The sequence below is a fragment of the Gopherus flavomarginatus genome, chromosome 21, assembly GCF_025201925.1.
Source record: "Gopherus flavomarginatus isolate rGopFla2 chromosome 21, rGopFla2.mat.asm, whole genome shotgun sequence".
Taxonomy (NCBI): Eukaryota; Metazoa; Chordata; order Testudines; family Testudinidae; genus Gopherus; species Gopherus flavomarginatus.
The window spans coordinates 12,707,305-12,727,318 of NC_066637.1; the positions used below are offsets into that span (position 1 = coordinate 12,707,305).

The following is a 20,014-nucleotide window of genomic DNA, read 5'->3' on the forward strand; positions in this document are numbered from 1 at the left end:
GGTTCCCGCCAGTCGCGCGGGTGTCGTGACGCGCACTGCCTGGCGCGCTCCGATGACGATGCTGGGGTGTCATGGCCGCCGTGCGGGAGAGAAGGTGAAGGTGAGAGGCCGGGAGAACCGGGCCGCAGCCGGGCCCCCCCCGGAACGGGAGCTGGGGAGCGGGATGGGAGGCGAGGCGGCGGCGACGCAGAAGCGAGGACCCGGGCCGCACAGACACGCCCCCCGGGGAGGAGCTGTAGGGGCTGGGTCTCCTCCACCCATCGCGTACGAGGCCCTGCGTGCCCCCTCGTGTGCAAGGCCCGGGGAGAGGGGCCGGGTCAGGGTGTGCACACTCGTGTGCGTGGCACGCGGGCGCTGGGTGTGCATACTGTGCAGGGCACGGGGAGGGCGGGTTTAGGATGCACACTCGTGTGTGTGACACTCGGTCGCTGGGTGTGCATACTGTGCAGGGCACTGGAGGAGGGTGGGTTTAGGATGCACACTCACGTGTGTGACACGGGCGCTGGGTGTGCATACTGTGTGCAGGGCACGGGAAGGGTGGGGTTAGGGTGTGCGCACTCACGTGTGTGTGACGCGGGCGTTGGGTTTGCATACTGTGCAGGGCACTGGGGAGGAGGGTGGGTTTAGGATGCACACTCACGTGTGTGTGACGCGGGTGCTGGGTGTGCATACTGTGCAGGGCACTGGGGAGGAGGGTGGGGTTAGGGTGTGCGCACTCACGTGTGTGTCACACACAGGCGCTGGGTGTGCGTACAGTGTGCAGGGCACTGGAGGAGAGTGGAGTTAGGGTGGACACTCACGTGTGCGTGGCACGCAGGCGCTGGGTGTGCATACTGTGTGGAGGGCTTGGAGAGGGTGGGTTAGGGTGTGTGCACTCAGGTGTACAAGGCACATTGACTTGGGGTGTGTGCTGGGTGTGCCCTCCCAGAAAGGGCGGTGGGGTCAGGGTATGTAATGCCCACATCTACACAGTCATGCGTGCAAGACCCTGAACTGCCTGCCCTGACAGTTACTCACCCTGAACCCTCACGGGTTTGTGTGCACCATCTGATCTCGCTCCTTCTCCTCCCATGACTGGGACAGGCTGGATCCGCATTGCCCCAGGAGCTGCCAGACCAAGCCCCACCCAGAGAAGTGAGCACTGTGAAAAGCAGTCATTGGCACGTGGGACAGAGGGAGCTGACCATGCCTGGCTTGTGAAAACTTATCACTCATCCTGAAAGTAAGCTAGGCTTGCAACCTTCCTCCTCTTCCCCTTCCCTGGAGGGGCAGAGTCACTGGTTCATGAAAGGGCAGAAGGGATGAAGTGCTCCTGTTTCACTTCACTAGCTGTTGATGTAGTGGGTTACAGGCTTCCTCACAGCATTAATCAAAAAGGATACTTCCCTCTTCCCACTAGGGTCCCTCTGAAGGCCTTAGACTCTTTCATATTGCAACATAGTTGGATGTAGGGGCACTATGGTGAGCTGTTAAAATAACGTTTCTGAGATGTTTATTTAGTAGCACTTTTAGGAATCTTGGGGTGACGTCTTTTGTTGTTCATTTCTGTCCATTCCCTGTGAAGCACCTGGCATTGGCTGCTGTTGGAAGACAGGTTTCTGGGCTAGATGGACCATTGTTCTGACCCAATATGGCCCTTTTTACAATGGAATGCAGTAATGATTGTTCTGGTGCTATAGGGAGCTTCACCAATGCACTGTAATTGCTTTCTGAGACTGAAATTCAGTATTTTTGCATCTGGTGTCTGTATGCTCGATTCTGTGCTCCAAAGGCATGGGTAGTAGTGATTTGGAGCACGTGGCAGGGAGCCAAGAACTGTGTTCTATTTTTTAATCTGGGAAAGAGTCCCATCATCTCTTTGCCTCAGTTTTGTCATCAGTACAATGGGGATACAACACTTTGAAATATTTTCTAATATTTGGAAGTACTCTAAAAAGTAAAATGCTGTAAATTTCAAGAGACACAAAATGAGTGATGTAATATATTTTAGTGGACCAGCTTCTGTTGGTGAAAGAGACCTCACCCACCTTCTCTCTCTAACATCCCAGGAACAACACAGCTACAACAACACTGCAAACATAAATGGGAAGTAACATTTTTATACTCCCAATGCTTTTTTCTAAACTTTTTCTATATTAAAAGGAAGTAGAGATTAGAAAAAGAGAACAAAGGAAGGATGACAAGTGGCTAGGTTATTAGCATGGTAAGTGGCAGGCCTAGATTCAATTCCTTTCTCTGGAGTAGACGGCTGTAGCTGATTGTTCCATAATGTATTCCGTGAGTTTCTCGGTGACCATAGATTGGTGGCTTAAATACCATGTGAAACAAAAATTGCAATCAAATTTAGATTTTAAAATCTAAATTGTCCATATAAGAAATCTGGGTGGCAATAACCGGCATGATTCATATTGATCTGCTACTCCGACGCTTATATTTGTGAAATATATAGACTCTTTGTAACAGTGTTCTTTAAAATGTGTTAGCTATTTTTAGCTGTTTGGGTAATAGAAACATTTGAAAAAAACTTTACTTGGGCAGGAATGAGTGTTTAAGAAATTGTATCTTATTAGATTTTTTTCCCCATAGCGCAATGTCCCTGTTGTTCACTCGCTCCAAGTCCATAGTTGCTGTAAAGAAGGATAAAAGACACATGGCTGAGGTAAATGCTTCTCCACTGAAACATTTTGTCACTGCAAAGAAGAAAATCAATGGCATCTTTGAACAGTTGGCTGCATATATCCAGGAGAGTTCCACATTCCTGGAAGGTAAGCTGTATCCCTGAGTAGCCCGCCATCATGTGTACAGTAGTGCGTTGTTTATTTCAGTACGTCACACAAAAAACACTAGATTAAATGCAATCACTAGACCTGTATACTTATAAGAGACAAAATTGCATCAAATTTGGATAAAGGTACAGGCTTCTGAATGTTCAAGTTGATCTCAGATTTTAATTATCTTTGAACTGATATTTAAAAAAAATAATTAAGGAAGTTAGTCTTGTACTAGGCTGCATTGATTTTTTTCTGTCTTTAATCCTTTGATTCTTACAGTCCTGACATGCTATTGCTGGCAATATGTGAATGTTACTTGTGACACTGCTGTGCATTTCTTAATCTGTTAATGCCAGAAATTGGCTTTAAAGCTCTATGGGGTGTGAAATGTCAGCTGTGTGCTGTTCAAGGCACTCTTTTACGTGACAACCCTTAGAGTTAAGAGAGGGGGCACTGTTCAACCGCCAGTGAAACAGGCTTCAGGGTATAGGCACGATGTACTTGTTTGTGGCCCTCAAACAAGCAGGGTCTGACTGCCACGCAGATAAATATATAACTACACTCCAGGGACTTAAATTAGATTCATTCAGATTTATTTTGCTGTTGATAAATTACTTCTGAAATTCGGGGGGACAATTTATTTGCGTTTTAGAAACATACAGGAATGTGGAACTTGACCCTGTCACCACAGAAGAGCAGGTATTGGAAGTCAAAGGATACCTGTCAAAAGTCAGTGGCATTAGTGAGGTGCTGGCACGGCGACACATGAAAGTGGCTTTTTTTGGCAGGTGAGTTGGATAATTGTGTTGCCTGGACTCTTCTCAGTGAAGCAACTGGGATCTTTAGGATCATGGCCAGTGAAAAGTATTTATAGGAACACAAACTGTCCAGACCCTGAAATGTAAAAGTCTGATCATCACTGGTATTCTCTCACTTTCATTTAGAATCCCTCACTCTGTTTAGAAGTGGCTTCTAGCCCACGAAAGCTTATGCCCAAATAAGTCCTTTTAGTACTGATTGACCAGCAAGTTGCATATGGCAGCTAATGCACTACGGTCATGTTTACACTGAGGGGCTGCTTCTGGCGCAGTTTGGACAGTGTGAAGAGGTGTGATCTCCGATCAACATGTCTGAGCCAGCAAAAGTCCCAAGAGTACACTCAGACATACCAGCAAAACTGCACCATTAGTGGTATGGCTTGTTTTGCTCAGGGGAGATAGAATAATCTGTACTGAACAAAACACCCACTTTAGGAATGCTCTTCTGTTGTAGTACTTCAGTATTCCTATACCGATAGAATGCTTCTAATATATGACCAACCACTTTCTGGATCTGATTGGGACTTGGGATTTGAGTGGCTATAATATGCAAAGAGCACAGCTGTGTCTTGAGAGCCCCAATGAATCATTCTGCATTTAACCCCAGGACAAGCAATGGAAAAAGCACAGTGATAAATGCCATGCTATGGGATAAAGTCCTTCCCTCAGGGATTGGGCACACCACTAATTGTTTCCTGCGTGTGGAAGGGACGGATGGTCACGATGCCTTCCTACTTACTGAAGGCTCAGAGGAGAAGAGGAGTGTCAAGGTAAGTTCCCAAGTAGTATATGATGATGATGATGATGATGGACTTTGTCCCAATCTAAGAGATTTCAGAAAGGAATTTTCTCTTGATAAGGGTAATCTCAGTAATGTGTGTGAGAAATCCTGCCCTTGAGCAGTTCCTAATAGATGGAGCTTTTTCTCAGCAGGGACATGTGTGCAGTTTTATGGGGCAGCCCCTTTTTCAGTAAAGGGAGAAAATAATTCTCATTTGGGTCTTGACTTATTCTTGTCTGTGAATATTTCAGGGCGGGGACATAATTATTCTAGCAGTTATCAGACATTAATAACATACTCCTGTCGATCTTTTCTCGCTCCCTTCCCTTCGACAGACAGTCAATCAACTGGCTCATGCTCTCCATCAAAATGAATTTCTGCATGCTGGCAGCCTGGTCAGTGTGATGTGGCCCAATTCCAAATGTCCTCTCTTAAAGGATGATCTAGTGCTTATGGACAGGTGAGAGATTTCACTCTTCCCGTACAGAGACTCTGATGTGAAGTGACCTGGAAGCAGAGCTGAGAAATGCAGATGGAGTGCCACTTAATAATTCCTTCATTTCCTGAACTAAATAGCCCCAAAACACAGTGTAGCTCAAGTATGGACATTAGCTGTGCTGAGCAGCTACACCTTTTGAAAGCATCTTTTGTAAGAAAATGTAATGTGCTGCTTTCTTCTTCGGAGAATGTCTAATTGTATTTTTGAAGTTTCACAGTTCTCGTGACATGTTTTTCTGTTATCTGTAGCCCTGGCATTGATGTAACCACAGAGCTGGACAGCTGGATTGACAAGTTTTGTCTGGATGCTGATGTATTTGTGTTGGTGGCAAACTCTGAATCCACGCTGATGCAAACGGTAACTCGAATTCCGCTTGTAAATGCTTGCTGGTTTGGGGTAAATGCTTTGACATTTTGCATATTGATATGTGATTTCCTTGTTTAGGAGAAGCAGTTCTTCCACAAAGTGAACGAGCGTCTGTCTCGCCCCAACATTTTTATCCTGAATAACCGCTGGGATGCATCAGCTTCAGAACCTGAATACATGGAGGAGGTTTGTGCCATATTTAAATTGGTGTTCACTCAAACTGGGATCCGTTCTGTGAGCTGAGGAGTGGCTAGCGGTAATAGAGGATGATTCTCTTACAGTTTGGACTTTGCTTACCATAATGAGGAGTCAGTCATCTGGCAGACAGTATGGTCTAATGGTTATTGTCACTGACATTTTTGGGGACCTGTGACAGATCACTTAATATCTTCATGCCTCAGTTTATGTATTTGTAAAATGGTTAGAGTATTCAGCTATCCTACAGGGGTTTCGTGAGGCTTAATGTATGAAAAGTGCTTTGAGACCCACAAAGGAGCTATAAAATAGCAAAATATTCTTATATAGCAATATAAGTCTACAATAGGGCCTGCAGGGGGCATCTGATTGCCTGATCCTGTTGAATGCAATGGTGTGGACTATCAAGCAGACTTTAAAACTGTTGGGGGGGCGGGGTTATCCTTCAGGTCCGTCGACAGCACATGGAGCGCTGCACCAGTTTTCTAGTGGATGAACTGGGTGTGGTGGATCGAGCGCAGGCTGGGGACCGCATCTTCTTTGTGTCAGCGAAGGAAGTGCTAAATGCCAGGATCCAGAAAGCTCAAGGGATGCCGGAAGGAGGTAGGAAAACTACCAGCTCTCTTTCATTTCATTTGTGTGGGAAGGTAGAGATTGTCTTATCCCAAATAATCAACTGGTGATTTAACTAAAAAGTAGGGGAGTGAAGAGAAGCCAAAATTAAACAAAAAGGTATCTGGCAGGTCAGTACAACCAGCCCCAGAGATGTTCCTGCCTTTCCTGCTGGTGCTTCAAATTCTCTGTTCACTTTCTGTAAACTTGCCCTAGTGACCTTGTGTCCTCCACCTTGCCCTAGGTGGAGCATTGGCAGAAGGATTTCAAGTAAGAATGTTTGAGTTTCAAAACTTCGAGAGACGATTTGAGGTGAGCACCATCATTCATACCAAGCTACTATATGAGTCACAGTCCTCTTGAGGGGAGGAAAAAGAATGGAGTGTGTAACTTTGGGCTGGCACTGTGTCCTGACAATAAATGATGCAGGAGAGAGGTCTATGTTAATGCCTCTACTCGCTGCTGATTTTCTGATGGCTGCCTCTGTGTGCACAGGAATGCATCTCCCAGTCTGCAGTGAAAACAAAGTTTGAGCAGCACACAGTGAGAGCCAAGCAGATTGCTGAAGATGTTCGCCTTATCATGGACTCTCTGCATATTGCTGCCCAGGAGCAGAGGTGAGCAGCTGCAGAGACTCAGTGCACACAAGACTGAAGCTAGCACTGAATATCTCTGGGAGGGAGTCTGGGAAACATGGCTACCGGGCCTTTGCTTTTAAAATCACAGTATAGCATACAAAATTGCTAGAGACAGGAGGACACATACCATTACTCCTGCAACTAATGCATAATTATGGAGGAAACCCCCTATCTCTCCTGTATGCTACTTGTGTGTAACATGTCTTAAATATTGTTAGTGCCTGTCCCCGGAAAAGAAAATCTCTGCTCCCCCCAAATGTCTTACCTCTGGGATTCCATTTAGCTTGCAGATCAGAGATGTGCTGATGCTTCTTTCTGACAGGCACCTTCTTTTCTCAGGGTTTACTGTCTGGAGATGCGAGAGGAACGACAGGAGCGCTTGGGTTTTATTGACAAACAGCTGGAGCTGCTCACTCAGGACTACAAGATGAAAATAAAACAGATCACAGAAGAGGTAGAAAGACAGGTAAGGAACAGGTGCTTCATTGGCCTAGAGGCCAATCAGAAGGATGAAAGGAAAGGTGTGAAGGGTTGACTGGAAGATGGGAGGCGGATTAGGAGCTGAGAAAACACAACATACTGAATAAGCACTGAAGTCACGGGTTCTGCTAAAACATATGTGTTGGAGACTTATTGCTATAGAGGTAACTGGTTTATCTGTGTGTTGCTGCTTATTAGTAAATCAATCTTTCTAACAGCTGTTTTCAGCTATCCTGGGAATAGTCATGAGTTTTCTCTGCTAGTGTTCCAGATAACCCTGTACATACAGTATGTGGTTGCACTTTCAGGTGTCAAATGCAATGGCTGAAGAGATTAGGCGACTCTCAGTGTTGGTAGATGACTACCAGATGGATTTCCACCCATCTCCAGTTGTCCTCAAAGTTTACAAGAATGTGAGTAATGATACTGGCTTTTAACATGTTGGACCAGCCACCTAAGCAATTTTGTTTCTTGCTCTGATGTCTCAGAAATTGCCACCAGCTGTTCAAAATACCCTGTGCACTTGAAAGTTAAGTGTAGGCACCGTTCCTTGTAGTGCAGAAATTATTAGTTCATATTTGTCTCTTGTGCTTTGAGGGTTTCATTACATCCCAGAAAAGGAACCGGGGCTTTCCAGACTAACCTAGTAGTAATAGACTGGTATAAAAATATATGGTATTTAATTGCAGGGCATGACATAAGGCAGTAGTTGTCTTAGTATCTCCTTTCACTTTGTATGGTGTAGATGAAATGTAAGCAGCATTTTCACTAAAGCAGGGGTCATCTGGTTAGTTCTATTTTTCCTTGCCCCCTCACTTCCCTCTTGCAATATTGGACTACTTTTAACTGATGGCGGGATTGTGGGCGGATAGAATGTATGCTTCCTATTTTGAACTGCCTGTTTTTGGCGATTCCAGCACCTGCAGTTAACGAGCAGTCTGGATAATGATGCATCTTGTGTCTGGATCTGCTTCAGTGTCAGCCTCTGTTTTCTGTCTGTTTCAGGAACTACATCGACACATTGAGGAGGGTTTGGGCCGTAACATGTCAGATCGATGTTCTAATGCCATCACTGCTTCCCTGCAAACCATGCAACAAGAAATGATAGGTCAGTACAGCACGTTAAGAACCAGCCCTTACTACAGACAAATGAAAATAAGTCTAGCATGGCAATTGTGTCCATGCAGGTTTAGATAGGCTGTGAGGGCCGATGAACTGGTTGCAACTTCTCAATTAATAGTGCCTTGTTTAGTGAGACTGTAGTTCAGTGTCTGCATGGTCCCTCTTAAATACCTGTTCTTAGGGGTTTTCCGTGTCATGAAACTCATTCTGGATTGAAACTTCACACCCACCTCCTCTGCTTGGGAGCAGTTTGCTCTATACAATTTCAAAAACAGTAGCACCTTTGATGAGGCTTATGCAGCAAAAATGCAGTAGCACTAACTAAAAGGCTTGCAGATCTTGCTGTGACAAGATGCTCTGGACAAGACCTCATTGCAGGAATAGGAATCTTCTCCGTGTTACCACAAAAAGGTTTGATTATTGTGATGTGCACGATTTGCAATAGTTTCAGTTAGTCTCACTGCAGGGGCTTTTTGCCGGTTGCTCTAGCAAAGCTCCCGCCCACAGCTGGTAGGAACCATACTTTTCTTGAAGCAGTTTCAAAATTATTTTATGAAACATAGTTTATGGTTTAGTGTGGTCAAGACAAGGTGGCCATTTGTTTTAAATAAAACCAAATGGTGGAGATTTGATGCATTTGCCTTTTTTAATGTCAGAGCATGTGCTAATTTATATAATGGAAGGGGTAAATGATACCTCTGGCAACTTCTGTGTAACAGAGATTCTCAGACTACGAATCATAGACTGCAGTGGCCCATAGATTAGAGGGAACTATCCGCAGACCACCTGAATGGCACTCACAGACCACTGGTGGTCCACAGACCACTATTTGAGAACCTCTGCTCTAGGTAACTATGGGGAAGTGATAGGGAAAAGAGGAGAGAAGCGGCAAGGGAAGGGTCCACAGAAGGATCTCTCCCAAAGTGGTCTATAAAATGGAAAATTGGAGAATGACTGCTCTGGGGAACCTTAGTGCCATATTTGGCCATAATGAATTTCAGATCCTACCAATTGTTCTGGGTCAGGTTTGGGTGGGTTTTTTGTTTGTTTTTTTTATTATTATTATTTGTTGTTGTTGTTGTTGTTTATTTTTTAAGAGACACCAATTAACTGATAAACAAGGTAAGCACAGAACTGAGAGCCTGTTTGATTCCAGTCAAGCCCATTCGTACTTCTCAATTATGCTGACGTTTTTCCTATCCTCTCCCATTTCTCACCTGCAGATGGTTTAAAACCCCTTCTCCCAGTCTCTCTACGGGGTCAAATAGACATGCTGATCCCACGGCAGTGCTTCGCACTCAGCTATGACCTGAACTGTGACAAGCTTTGTGCCGACTTCCAAGAGGACGTTGAATTCCATTTTTCTCTTGGCTGGACAATGCTTGTGAATAGGTTTTTGGGACCAAAGAACAGTCGCCGGGCCTTGATGGGCTATAATGACCAGGTATGACATCTCATTAAATGTTCAGCGGGTCAGCAGTAGATACTGGGTTTCACTGAAGACTTCAGTGGCTGTCAGAGCTCTGAAAGAAACAGCTGTGGCTTACGTTCTCCCTTTTTATCTGCGGCTTTTTTTCTTTTTCCCTTCTAATTAGATTCAACGTCCTTTACCTTTAACCCCAGCGAATCCCAGTATGCCTCCCCTACCCCAGGGTTCTATGACCCAGGAAGAGCTCATGGTGTCTATGGTGACTGGATTGGCATCACTGACTTCCAGAACTTCCATGGGGATCCTCGTGATTGGTGGAGTGGTGGGTTGAAAATCTCTGTACAGACAATTGTTTTTCAGAGCTAGTTGTGCTGTTTGATTTGGAGAGTTATTTAGACTGCAGGCTTCAGTCAGTAACTGATGTGATATTCATCCATCGTGGAGCCTAGAGCGAAGTGTTGTATCCCAAGGAAAATCGAAAGGGAGAGATCCATGAACTATTGCACTTGAAGTTTGGGGGTGGATTCAAGGCTGTTAAGATAAAATAACACTTTCAAAGCACATTACAAACATTAACTACTACTCTTCTGAGCCTGGGTGGTAAGTAAGTATTATTCCCATTTCAATGGCGGGGAAGCTAAGACAGAGGTGAAGGCTGAAACTTTCACAATCAGTCTCTGGTACTGTGTACTTTCACTTTTGGGATTCCCAACTTCAGACACTTTGGGCTGGTTTTTTTCCCCCCAGAGGTGCTGAGTTCCTGCAGCTTCCATTAATTTGGGGATGTGGGAGCTTAGCTCCTTCAAAAATAAGCTCTACGTGCCTCAAGCTGGGCATCCAAAATTAGAAGTCGAGAGACTTGGCTGAAGTTGCACAGCAGATCCTTCCTAGAGCAGGAGCTAGAATCCAAGGCCCTAGTCCATATATGGAAGATCTCTTTAAGAAGGCTCTTGCTTAATTGCCTACACTTCAGAGACAAGGATACTGTGAAGAGAAAAGAGATCCCTTACACTTACGGACCTTTTTCAAGTGTTTTCTGTTCCATTGTAAGAAGTTAGCATCATTCTTGGCTGATGACTTATGCTACCTTTCTACTATGCTTATTATTACAGGTCTGGAAGGCTGTGGGCTGGAGACTGATTGCTCTCTCTTTTGGCCTTTACGGGCTCCTTTATGTATATGAGCGCCTCACTTGGACTATGAAAGCGAAGGAGAGAGCCTTCAAACGTCAGTTTGTGGAGTATGCGAGTGAGAAACTGCAGCTCATTGTCAGCTACACAGGCTCCAACTGCAGCCACCAAGTCCAACAGTGAGTTGCCTCAGTTCAACTAATCTCTTTTAAATAACACCATTTTCAAGGTACTCTCCATTAAGCCATGTAAGGCCAGCTGTCACCCAGGCTACCACATGACAGGTCTGTTGTGCGTAGTCGGTACTCCCAGGTCTAAAAATGTACAGTGACGGATGAGCATGCATTAAAACTTTATCACTTGTATTTCTAAAACACCTGTCATCATAGTAACCTGGTGCTTTTAAACATGAGTACTAACACTTTAAGAGTATCAAATCCTGAAGTTCCTATGGCACTGTCCAGAACTTGCAGTAAATTCCCTGTCGCCCACTGATTGTGAAATGTTCTGAAGCTGGAATGGGAAGGGAGAGTGTCAAGCTAGGCTTACTGGAGGTGGTATAATCAAATCAGTGCACAGTGTAAATACCTTTTTGAGTTTGATCTCTTCTCTCTTCCCTCCTCTCTCCATTTTCTAGGGAGCTTGCTGGGACATTTGCTCACTTGTGTCAGCAGGTGGATGTCACACGGGAGAATCTTGAGCAGGAAATTGCTGCCATGAATAAAAAAATTGAAATCTTGGACTCATTGCAAAGCAAAGCAAAACTGCTCAGGTGAGATCTTTGCTCCTGACAGCAAATTCGTGGAGAACTGTCTGTATTCTGTGCCATCTTTAGTGGAGTCACAATTACATGTAATGTAGAGATTTCCCTGGACTCTTCAGGTCAGATTGTGCCTTACTGTAGCATCAACTCACTCCTGCCTGGAAGTGAAGTAAACATGGTACTTGATCTCTGTATCTTCCAAAGAGCCAATGCGTGTTCCTAAGGGACCAGATCTTACATTGCTTCTGAACATAGATCTGTTGTATATCCTTTCACGTAGATGGCATTGCCTTCATTCAGCCTGTAAGAAGAGAGGGTTCCAGGGATGTTCCTGGAACTTTGGTAGCCGTTGGGTTGTTACCTTCAGCCTCTTCCTTCCTTCTGTAGGAAAAACTGATTTTTTTTCCTATGCTGCCAGACATTTTTAGTCATCTAGCACTAGTCAGATATCTGGGACTTGACCATTTTCTTCTGACTCTCGATCTGGTCAGGATCATCACAAACCCAAGAAAACCATGGGTCCTACCATGAGGACTCATATCTCCTAAAATGAGACAAAGGGCCTTTTTCCCTCCTCATTGCAGGGCATGTGAGTTTCTGCTGTTCACCTTCATTCCAGATGGGCCAGGAGCTCCCCTCTCAAATATTCCAGTCCCACAAACAGTGGATGAGATCACTTTAAACTTGCAACTAGGATTTTGGTTTGAATCCCAAAACTTATAAATCACTGTCCATGCAAGCTCCCTGACCTAGAGTAGAGACACCTACTTATGGGACTCTGTGGCAGCTCTCTCCGTTCTTTGCCACTCGTGCATCCTTTTCATACCTTTTCAGACTAGAGTGGGCAGTGAATGTGAACCAACTTCAATGCATAGGCCTAACTGAGATTTTTTTCTTCTTTCTTGCAGGAATAAAGCAGGCTGGCTGGACAGTGAACTCAACATGTTCACGCATCAGTACCTGCAGCAGAGCAGATAATGTGGGAAGGCAAGAAACCATTTCCCTTCAGTGCTTTCTTAACTGCTGCAGAGAACATGGTGGGTGATGGAATCCCTAAGGAGCACGAGGAAAAGCAAGCTGTTGCGTGGTCTATCACCATGTGAACAATGGGATTCTTCTTTCCCCTATCATGTCCAACCTCTCAACACACCTCTCTTCTTGCCTGCCAGGGAGATTAGAAGGAATTTCTGCTTCATACACTTACAGGAGGCTTTTGTAATGCAGAACGAAGTAGGGTAGTTGGTCAGTTGTTTTAAAAAAAAAAAAAAAAAAAAAATCTCACTAGTCACCAAAGTTCATCAGGTTCAAAAATTCCCCCTTGATGAATTATCACCTTAATATGTAAAGATGGATGTAGATGATCCTTTGAGGTAGTCACAAGATCAGATCTGTCTGTGAAAAGCAGCTAGTCATCTAAATGCAGACCATTGCCCCCTCCTCCCCCCACACATCTAGAGGCCCATATATCACTCTAACAGCCCATGCAGAGATCTAGTCACACTTCTTCATTACTCTTCAATTGCAATACAGCGGGGGAGAGACTTGTTGGAGAGAGAGTGGGAGAGAGACTTGCTGCTCTTTTTCTTTCCATGGTGAAGTGTCAGTGCAAATAAGACCCAGGAACAGAAAACAAATCATTTTTTGGTTGGAGGTTGGGATCCTGCTGTAGTAAATTTCATCTCCTGGTCTCTTTGGGTTTGGGGCATCTTCCTTCTGCAAGTTCTTCAGTTTAAGAAAGCTCTTTGCCTAGCCCTGTGTTACTTGAGAGACACATCATGGCAGAGACAAAACTGACTGACTGTCGTCACGTAGTTATTGTGGAGTTAGTGGAATTAGGAGTTGCATTTGGTGACCTGGTAGGTTGGTATCTTACTGAGAAAGATAAGCAGGATCTGAGACGGGCCAGTTGGCAGGGTGTGAATAGCTACTTTATGAAATATATAGACAAATGTGTTTTTTGAAAGTGCGTGTTTTGGGATGCAGGCTTCTGGAATTCCATTATCACTACATGGCCTTTAGGACAGGATAGATTACAAGCTGTAGGAGATCTTGCTTCATGTAGAGCTTCCATAGGATGTTACTGTCTGCATTAATATGGTTCCGTGGGAGGGCGGGGGGAAGAGGTTAAACAGAATGAAGATGGGCTGATTCAGTGCAGCTCATATGGAGCCAAGGAGACGTGTATTGGTGTGGAAATTCCATGCCAGGGAAGCAATGGGTCACCATAACTTCCTAAGCTTTGCTTTATTTGTAAACAGATCAGGTTGGTTTTGGGGTTTGCCCTAAATGCAGTTTAATTCTGATCATGTTCAGAACAATGTGGGCCTGAGCCTGTTACCACTGAAACGGGAGGTAAAACTCCCACTGATTTCAATAGCAGCAGGATCAGGTGTCTGCCCCCAAGCTTGAGGAAGATGCTTATCCACCATGAATAGTGATGGGGCTTTTCTTTTTCCCATGGCATGTCTCCAGAAGTCAGAGATGTCTCCAAAGAATCCAGAATGAGTCCCTGTGGGATAACTCTCTAAGGAGGTCCCAGCTGAGGTTAGAAAGACTGAAGGGAGTTTGTCATATTGACAGTGCTACTTGAAAATGGTATCAACAGGCTTTGGAATGACTTCTTGCTCAAGTACAGATGTCGATACCCATGTGCCAGCAACCAGCGTACTTGCTTCTCATCTAGTCCCAGAAAGGAGGAGGGAGATGTTATCTAGTGTCTGAGGGAGGATAAATAATGAAGTAACATTAAGCCAGTTAGGTTATTTTAACTTTGAAGCACTAGGATTTGGGATTTTCCAGTGGATTAGCTCAGAGTGTTGGTAGACTGAGAGTTCTGTTAAGTTCTTGTCACAAGAAGCAAGTCAGATGCATTTTGGGATGGAAGGGAGGGGAATAGATTCTGCCAGGGGATGGCTCAGAGCATTAGCTATGGGATAATGGAACATTTCACTTCTAGCTTGCTGGTTTGAATCCAACTCAAACTGGAAAGTCATGGCCTTCTCATGGCTCTTCAGTAGCCTTTGGGGAATGGGAATAATTTAGTCTGTTTCCTAAAGAATGTGTGTTCCCACCACAGTTGCCATCACAGCTTGCAATAACTTCTTCCTGAGCTCAAAGACTGAATAGACAAAGAGACTGAATTCTTGCTTCTGCAGGTGGTTTCTCCAGGTCATTGTTGTGAGTGTGTGTGTCAGCAGAGGCAGCAGCAGCAGCAGCATGTCCTGTTGATAAACTCCACCCTTTGGACTGCAGGGCTGCTAATCCAGCGTTACAGCAGGCTGTATAGGTTGCTGATGAGTCAAAACAATAGGCAGATCCCTGCTGCAGTAGGAAATTCTTTGTTCCCAAGTGCAGGAAGGATAATGCTCTGTTACATGGGGACTCTGGAAAGTGCTGATGTGACTTTCTGGGACGTTCACCACTTCAAGTGGCCAGGTCTTTGTGCAGACCCCTGAAGATAATCTGATAAGTGGCATAGGCTTCAAATCAGATAGTATATTGTGGTCTTTGAACCCCCTTTAAAGGATGGTAGAAGCAAAACAGGGTGTCTTGCTATTGAGTTGATATTGCTAAAGCTTTCTTCAGAGATTTTTGGTGACTTGGGCATTCTCACTATGGCAGTGAAACCGCTCGTTCTACAGGCCAGATAAGAATTACTTGAACCTTTTTTAAAGCAAAATTGTTAATTTAGGCAGAGAAATGTTCTTCAGAGTATCTAACCCTAGCCACTACAGTCTGGAGAAGATTGCCTGATGCATGTTATATTGACAGAATCAAAGTTAAACATAATTGCCAATTAATTTGATTCTTCTAAAACTAAAGCAAAATACAACTGAACTCCTTTAATACAGACGGGTGGAAGAGTTCACTGTGTTGCTGTGTATTATGGAGACAGTTTGCCTCTGCCTCCTAATGGGGAGTGATCCTCTCTTACGTATGAGAGCAAAGGATTGCAAGAACAGACTCCTCCAGGTTCATATTAAAGAAGTTTGGCTAAATGCACTTTATTTTATTGCTGCTAATTTATTTTTTTTCTTGGTTTTTTTTTTTGTGTTGAGTTGATGGAACTCTTAAACCCTCTTAATAGTGAGTTTTCTCCCTGCTGTATTTAAGATGAGACATTTGCATGAATTATTCCTGTATCAATGCAGTTAAAATTGGAAACCAAAATAAAAATGAATTGGAGGGGGAAAATTGTGTGTGTGTGTCCTACCTATCTCGATACAAAATCTCCATGAGCTAGTTCAGTAAATTCTGAAGAAAACGTGCTTTGGAGTAACAGGGAATAGCTCTTATTCATCATTTGTTAATAGCCTATTGTTGATAATTTCATATTGACCACTTGGGAGTTCTTCACTGTACTTTCTTCACAGCAAACCTTGGCACGCCCTGATGTATGAGGTCATTTTATCTCATCGGGTGGGATTTGAGTCTGAGATGGAGCAACTGAATTAGTGATTTCTTGAGAAGAAAGCCTAAACTATTAGTGGTTGACTAATGCTATGTAAAAGTTCATCCTCACATCATCAGACAGAGAGGTTAAAGGCCAGATTTCCAGGAATGTTTGACCAACTGGGGCGCCTGCTGACTTCAGTTGGGAGTTGCAGGTGCTTAGCACTCCTGAAAAATCAGAGCCAGAGTAACACGTCCAAGGCTACAGCACACGAGTGTCTCAGTGGTAGGGGGTCTGAGCCTTTTCACTTGAATTGTGTCTAGATTTTGTGAAACATAAGGTGAGGAATGGAGACCATTCTGACAACTAATAAAATGCCTCATATCCTTGAAGGTATACTCATCTTGCATGTTTATTAGTTGTCCCTGACCATCTTGTGCATACCCCTGCCAGCGTTGCGCTATTACCCTGCCCTGATTTGGGTGATATTTGCTAATTCAGAATAGCTCTCCTGGCTTGCCCTAAATTAATTACTAACTAAAGAACTTCCTTTGTACACCTCCTTGCTTCCCAGGCTGCCCTGGCAAAGGTAATGGAAGGCATGCTCCCAGACAAGGGAATGTGGTGTCTGAATCGGATTTATGAGCAAACTGATTTCCTCCTTATCCCACTTCCTAAGCCAGGCCTCTGTTTCCATCAGCTCTGCCACGAGACATGGATCTTCACCCAGCATGATCCAGCCAGTGTTTTCCCCAGGAATTGAAATTAGGAGGGGTGTTCAAATTTACAGGGGGGGAGGAGGGGTCAGGGCCAATGAGGAATGAGACCGTGAAGGTGGGCTGTATGACACCATACTGAAAAATGTTTCATGACCATTAGATTTAACTCACGTTTTAAAATCATCACACAAATTAAAAGTTGGCTACTCAAGCCTTCTGTGAAGCACTACACCTAAATCCTTCTTGGTTTCTTGTTATAATTTTGCACAACTGTTAAATAACTTCTTGAGTGCAATGCATTCATCTTTGGTGGCTTCTCATGTGTCTGGTACTTCTGTTCCTTGAACTGATATGCTCTTTAGTTCATCCACATGATCAGGCAGAAGGCAACTTCTCTCAGAACACAAAATTCTATTCAGTGATGAAAAACAACGCTCAACTGTAGTTTTTGTGACTGGGAGTAGCAAGAGATGAATTCCTACTTCTTTCATCCTGGGAAACATAGCACAAAGATTAGGTCGAGCCACTAATGATTTAAAAAAAAAAAATTGAAGTCAAATCTTCATTCATTCATCGTATGATATTCCACTCTGTGTTCAAATTCTCTCTTCTGGCCTGAGCACATGGCAGCCCCATTGCTGGTAGTGCCTCCCTCCACTCAACTGTTGGTGTTTTATAGACCGGGATCTGTAAAAGCTATATAGAGGTTGAGTTGAATCTAGAAGTCACTGTTGTAGATTATTAAGAATCAAGTCTGTACTTTTTCAGTTGTCTTAACAAACAGTTCTTGTCCTCTTCACTTAAGGATTCAATATAAATGTCTTCATTAGTCAATTTCTGGATTGAAGTCTTTGCTTCTTCTGATACTTTTTCAAAGGATAGCTCTCTGATGGATCCAAATGTAGCGTCTATTACTGGACAAAGATCTACTATTGTAGTAGATGCCTGGATGGCATTGTTTTATGACCTACGTGATTTCGACAGTAGACTTACAAGAGAGAGAATGGCGATAGTCTTCTCTGAATGTAGTAGCAAAAGTAATCCACCAGCCTCACTACTTAGATCCATCCCATCTTGGTAGGTGCTTTCCAAAGACAGTAATAATGGCTGGAGTAGTTTTAAAACAACAGCCAAGGATGGATCATGAGAAAGCTAGAGGGTTTTCCCAGGTTGGACTAATTTGAACTTCAGTTGCAGTGTATCTTCTATATTTTCCAAGATATTCAGTCTTTTTGGACTCTTGCTGAAAAAATATAATGACATTAAATATATAGCTTCTAAAATGTCTTTTGAAGAGTCTGCAGCTTGTACTAGCGATAGTTGGAGTAGATGGCCTCTGCAGTGTGTGTTTAGGAGGGATTAGGGTTACACTTTTTTCGCTAAGCAAAGCTTGTACTCCACCATGTCTTCCAGAGAATTTTGCAGCGCCATCAAATGCACAAGCAGCCGTCTGTTTAGGGTCCAATTGACAAGCATTTAACTCTTCTAAGATGTGGGATGTCAGATGCAGCCGATGTGTCTTCTATAACTTGAACATCTAGAAATGTATCTACTGGCCTACCCCTGATATCATGATAACATGCACAATGACTTGATGCCCATTTGCATTGGTGCATTCATCAACCATGTATGCACATTTTTTGAATGTGGTGAGTCTTTCACTGTTGCACCACATGCTTCTAGCTAGTCAGTTTCTTGCAGAAAGAGAGTGAGCATTTGCTGTTCTTGTTCGGAAGCAGTGTTCAACATCCAGATGAACAAGTGACTGCCCTTAACATTGGCCTCCAGTTTGTAGTGTGGGGTATCTCTTGCTTAAATAGAAAGTATAATGCCACTGGCATGTTTGTTTGCATGAACTGTGTTGTAGCTCTGGCTTTAACAGCCTCATTAACACTCACCGGTGTTGTCCTTGGTCAGGGGAGACTCAGAGTTCAGAAGTGCTGTCACATGAGTTCACCTCCCGGGGAGGGGGCCAATAAGACACCTTGCTCGTTCCTTCAGCTGCTCGCTGTTCACTCCGGCCACTGTTGTTTGTTGTGCTACCATTCAGTCCCTCGTTCTGTTGCCAATGGCTCTGTGCCATTACCTGCTGCTACCACCTGCCACTGTGACCTCTGTGAGTTGGTCTCTTGAGGTTCCACCCAGCTCTCAGTGGGGAACCTCGCTGCTCGTGCAGTCGGGCCATCTCTTCCACAGAAACACGTCCCACAGCAGGTCTAAGCACTTAGCTGAAATCACTGATAATGAGGTTTGTAGTGGTCACTTAACAGAAGCCTATCGATGAAGCCTAATCAACTCTATCTTTAAACAGTGGAGAGGGGCAGGTCAAATAGTACTTGTGACTCAGGCAGACATCAAGCAAAACACCTGTCCCCACCCTCTCTCAGTGCCCTCAATCAGCACAGGCTAAGTACAGTTCTGCTGCCCTTTGTTCATACCATAAGAACAACATTTCATTACCCCCTTGCATTCAAGTGATTTGTAACCCAGTTCCAGCCAAAATCTATCACTTGGGCAACACAGCTCTGTTTGCTGGATACCTAGGTAGATTAGGTGTGAATGTAAATACAATCTGGTCCTGAAGCCTTCCCCCCCAGCTCCTTACTCATCACTAGCTGTCAGGGAGAGCTCATTTAGACTTTGCTTACAAATCCTAATTTGAAATTATTAAGTTGGCCAACATCATGGAAATGAATGCACTGACATTGGCATAAAAAACAACAGCTGTATAAGAAAGCTAGTCTGTGTTCATACTTTTCAAATCTATTGTACTCTTTTCAGATACAGGTATTTCCATACACTTTTAAAGTGTGTATGAATGTTTCAATTTCCAATCACCAAATTGGCAATATAGCATGAAACTAGTTCACCAAACTGGTGGGGAGGGCGTTGGGGAAATTCAGAGGGGTTGTAGGGAAATCCCTGATCCCAGCTGCCCTGGGGCCTAGCCGGGGGGAAGCACCGGACACGTGAGCCAGCCACCCACGTGTTCCCTGCCAGCTGCCGGGGGGTGGGGAGGAAACTGGCCCTTTAAACTGAGTTCCAGGCCGTTGCGGCGTTGCATGCTGGGGACGGGCGCCCTGGCCAATCAGGAGGCAGCTGGGGGTGGCTTTTTTGCTACAAAGCAGAAAGCGACTGGAGGGTGAGTGCGGGGCTGGGGAGTCACCGGGCTGGTGGGGTGCGGGGTCCACGCGGCTGGGGCAGAGTTCGGGGTTGTTGGGGGTCCACGTGGCTGAGGCCGGAGCAGACCCCGGGGTTGGGGATCTGGGGCTGGCGCAGAGCCCGGGGTTGGGGCTGG

The 20,014-nt window shown here is 44.6% G+C and overlaps 1 protein-coding gene across 5 annotated transcripts; it reads left to right on the forward strand.

Annotated features, from left to right (window-relative positions):
• On the forward strand, positions 1-15,798 carry MFN2 (mitofusin 2). Of its 5 annotated transcripts, XM_050931549.1 has the most exons (20): positions 1-100; positions 1,084-1,222; positions 1,400-1,461; positions 2,587-2,765; positions 3,424-3,559; positions 4,197-4,359; positions 4,706-4,830; positions 5,118-5,226; positions 5,314-5,421; positions 5,880-6,033; positions 6,287-6,354; positions 6,538-6,659; positions 7,020-7,146; positions 7,469-7,573; positions 8,166-8,268; positions 9,506-9,726; positions 9,878-10,033; positions 10,824-11,020; positions 11,479-11,613; positions 12,513-15,798. In XM_050931549.1, exons 4-20 carry the CDS (start codon positions 2,591-2,593, stop codon positions 12,580-12,582), a joined length of 2,274 nt encoding a protein of 757 aa, XP_050787506.1. In that variant the 5' UTR covers positions 1-100; positions 1,084-1,222; positions 1,400-1,461; positions 2,587-2,590; the 3' UTR covers positions 12,583-15,798. The 5 variants fall into 5 exon arrangements, with proteins under 5 accessions (XP_050787506.1, XP_050787505.1, XP_050787508.1 ...); XM_050931548.1 differs by lacking the exon at positions 1,400-1,461; XM_050931551.1 differs by lacking the exon at positions 1,400-1,461 and having other exon boundaries at positions 1,084-1,192.
• The last annotated feature ends 4,216 nt before the right edge of the window (positions 15,799-20,014 follow it).

Bases quoted from the DNA above. Each gene is read 5' to 3' on its own strand.
- MFN2 (XM_050931549.1), top strand. From the start codon at position 2,591: ATGTCCCTGTTGTTCACTCGCTCCAAGTCCATAGTTGCTGTAAAGAAG. The intron at 4,831-5,117 runs GTGAGAGATTTC...TGTTATCTGTAG, and splicing joins GATCTAGTGCTTATGGACAG to CCCTGGCATTGATGTAACCA. The intron at 6,660-7,019 runs GTGAGCAGCTGC...TTCTTTTCTCAG, and splicing joins ATTGCTGCCCAGGAGCAGAG to GGTTTACTGTCTGGAGATGC.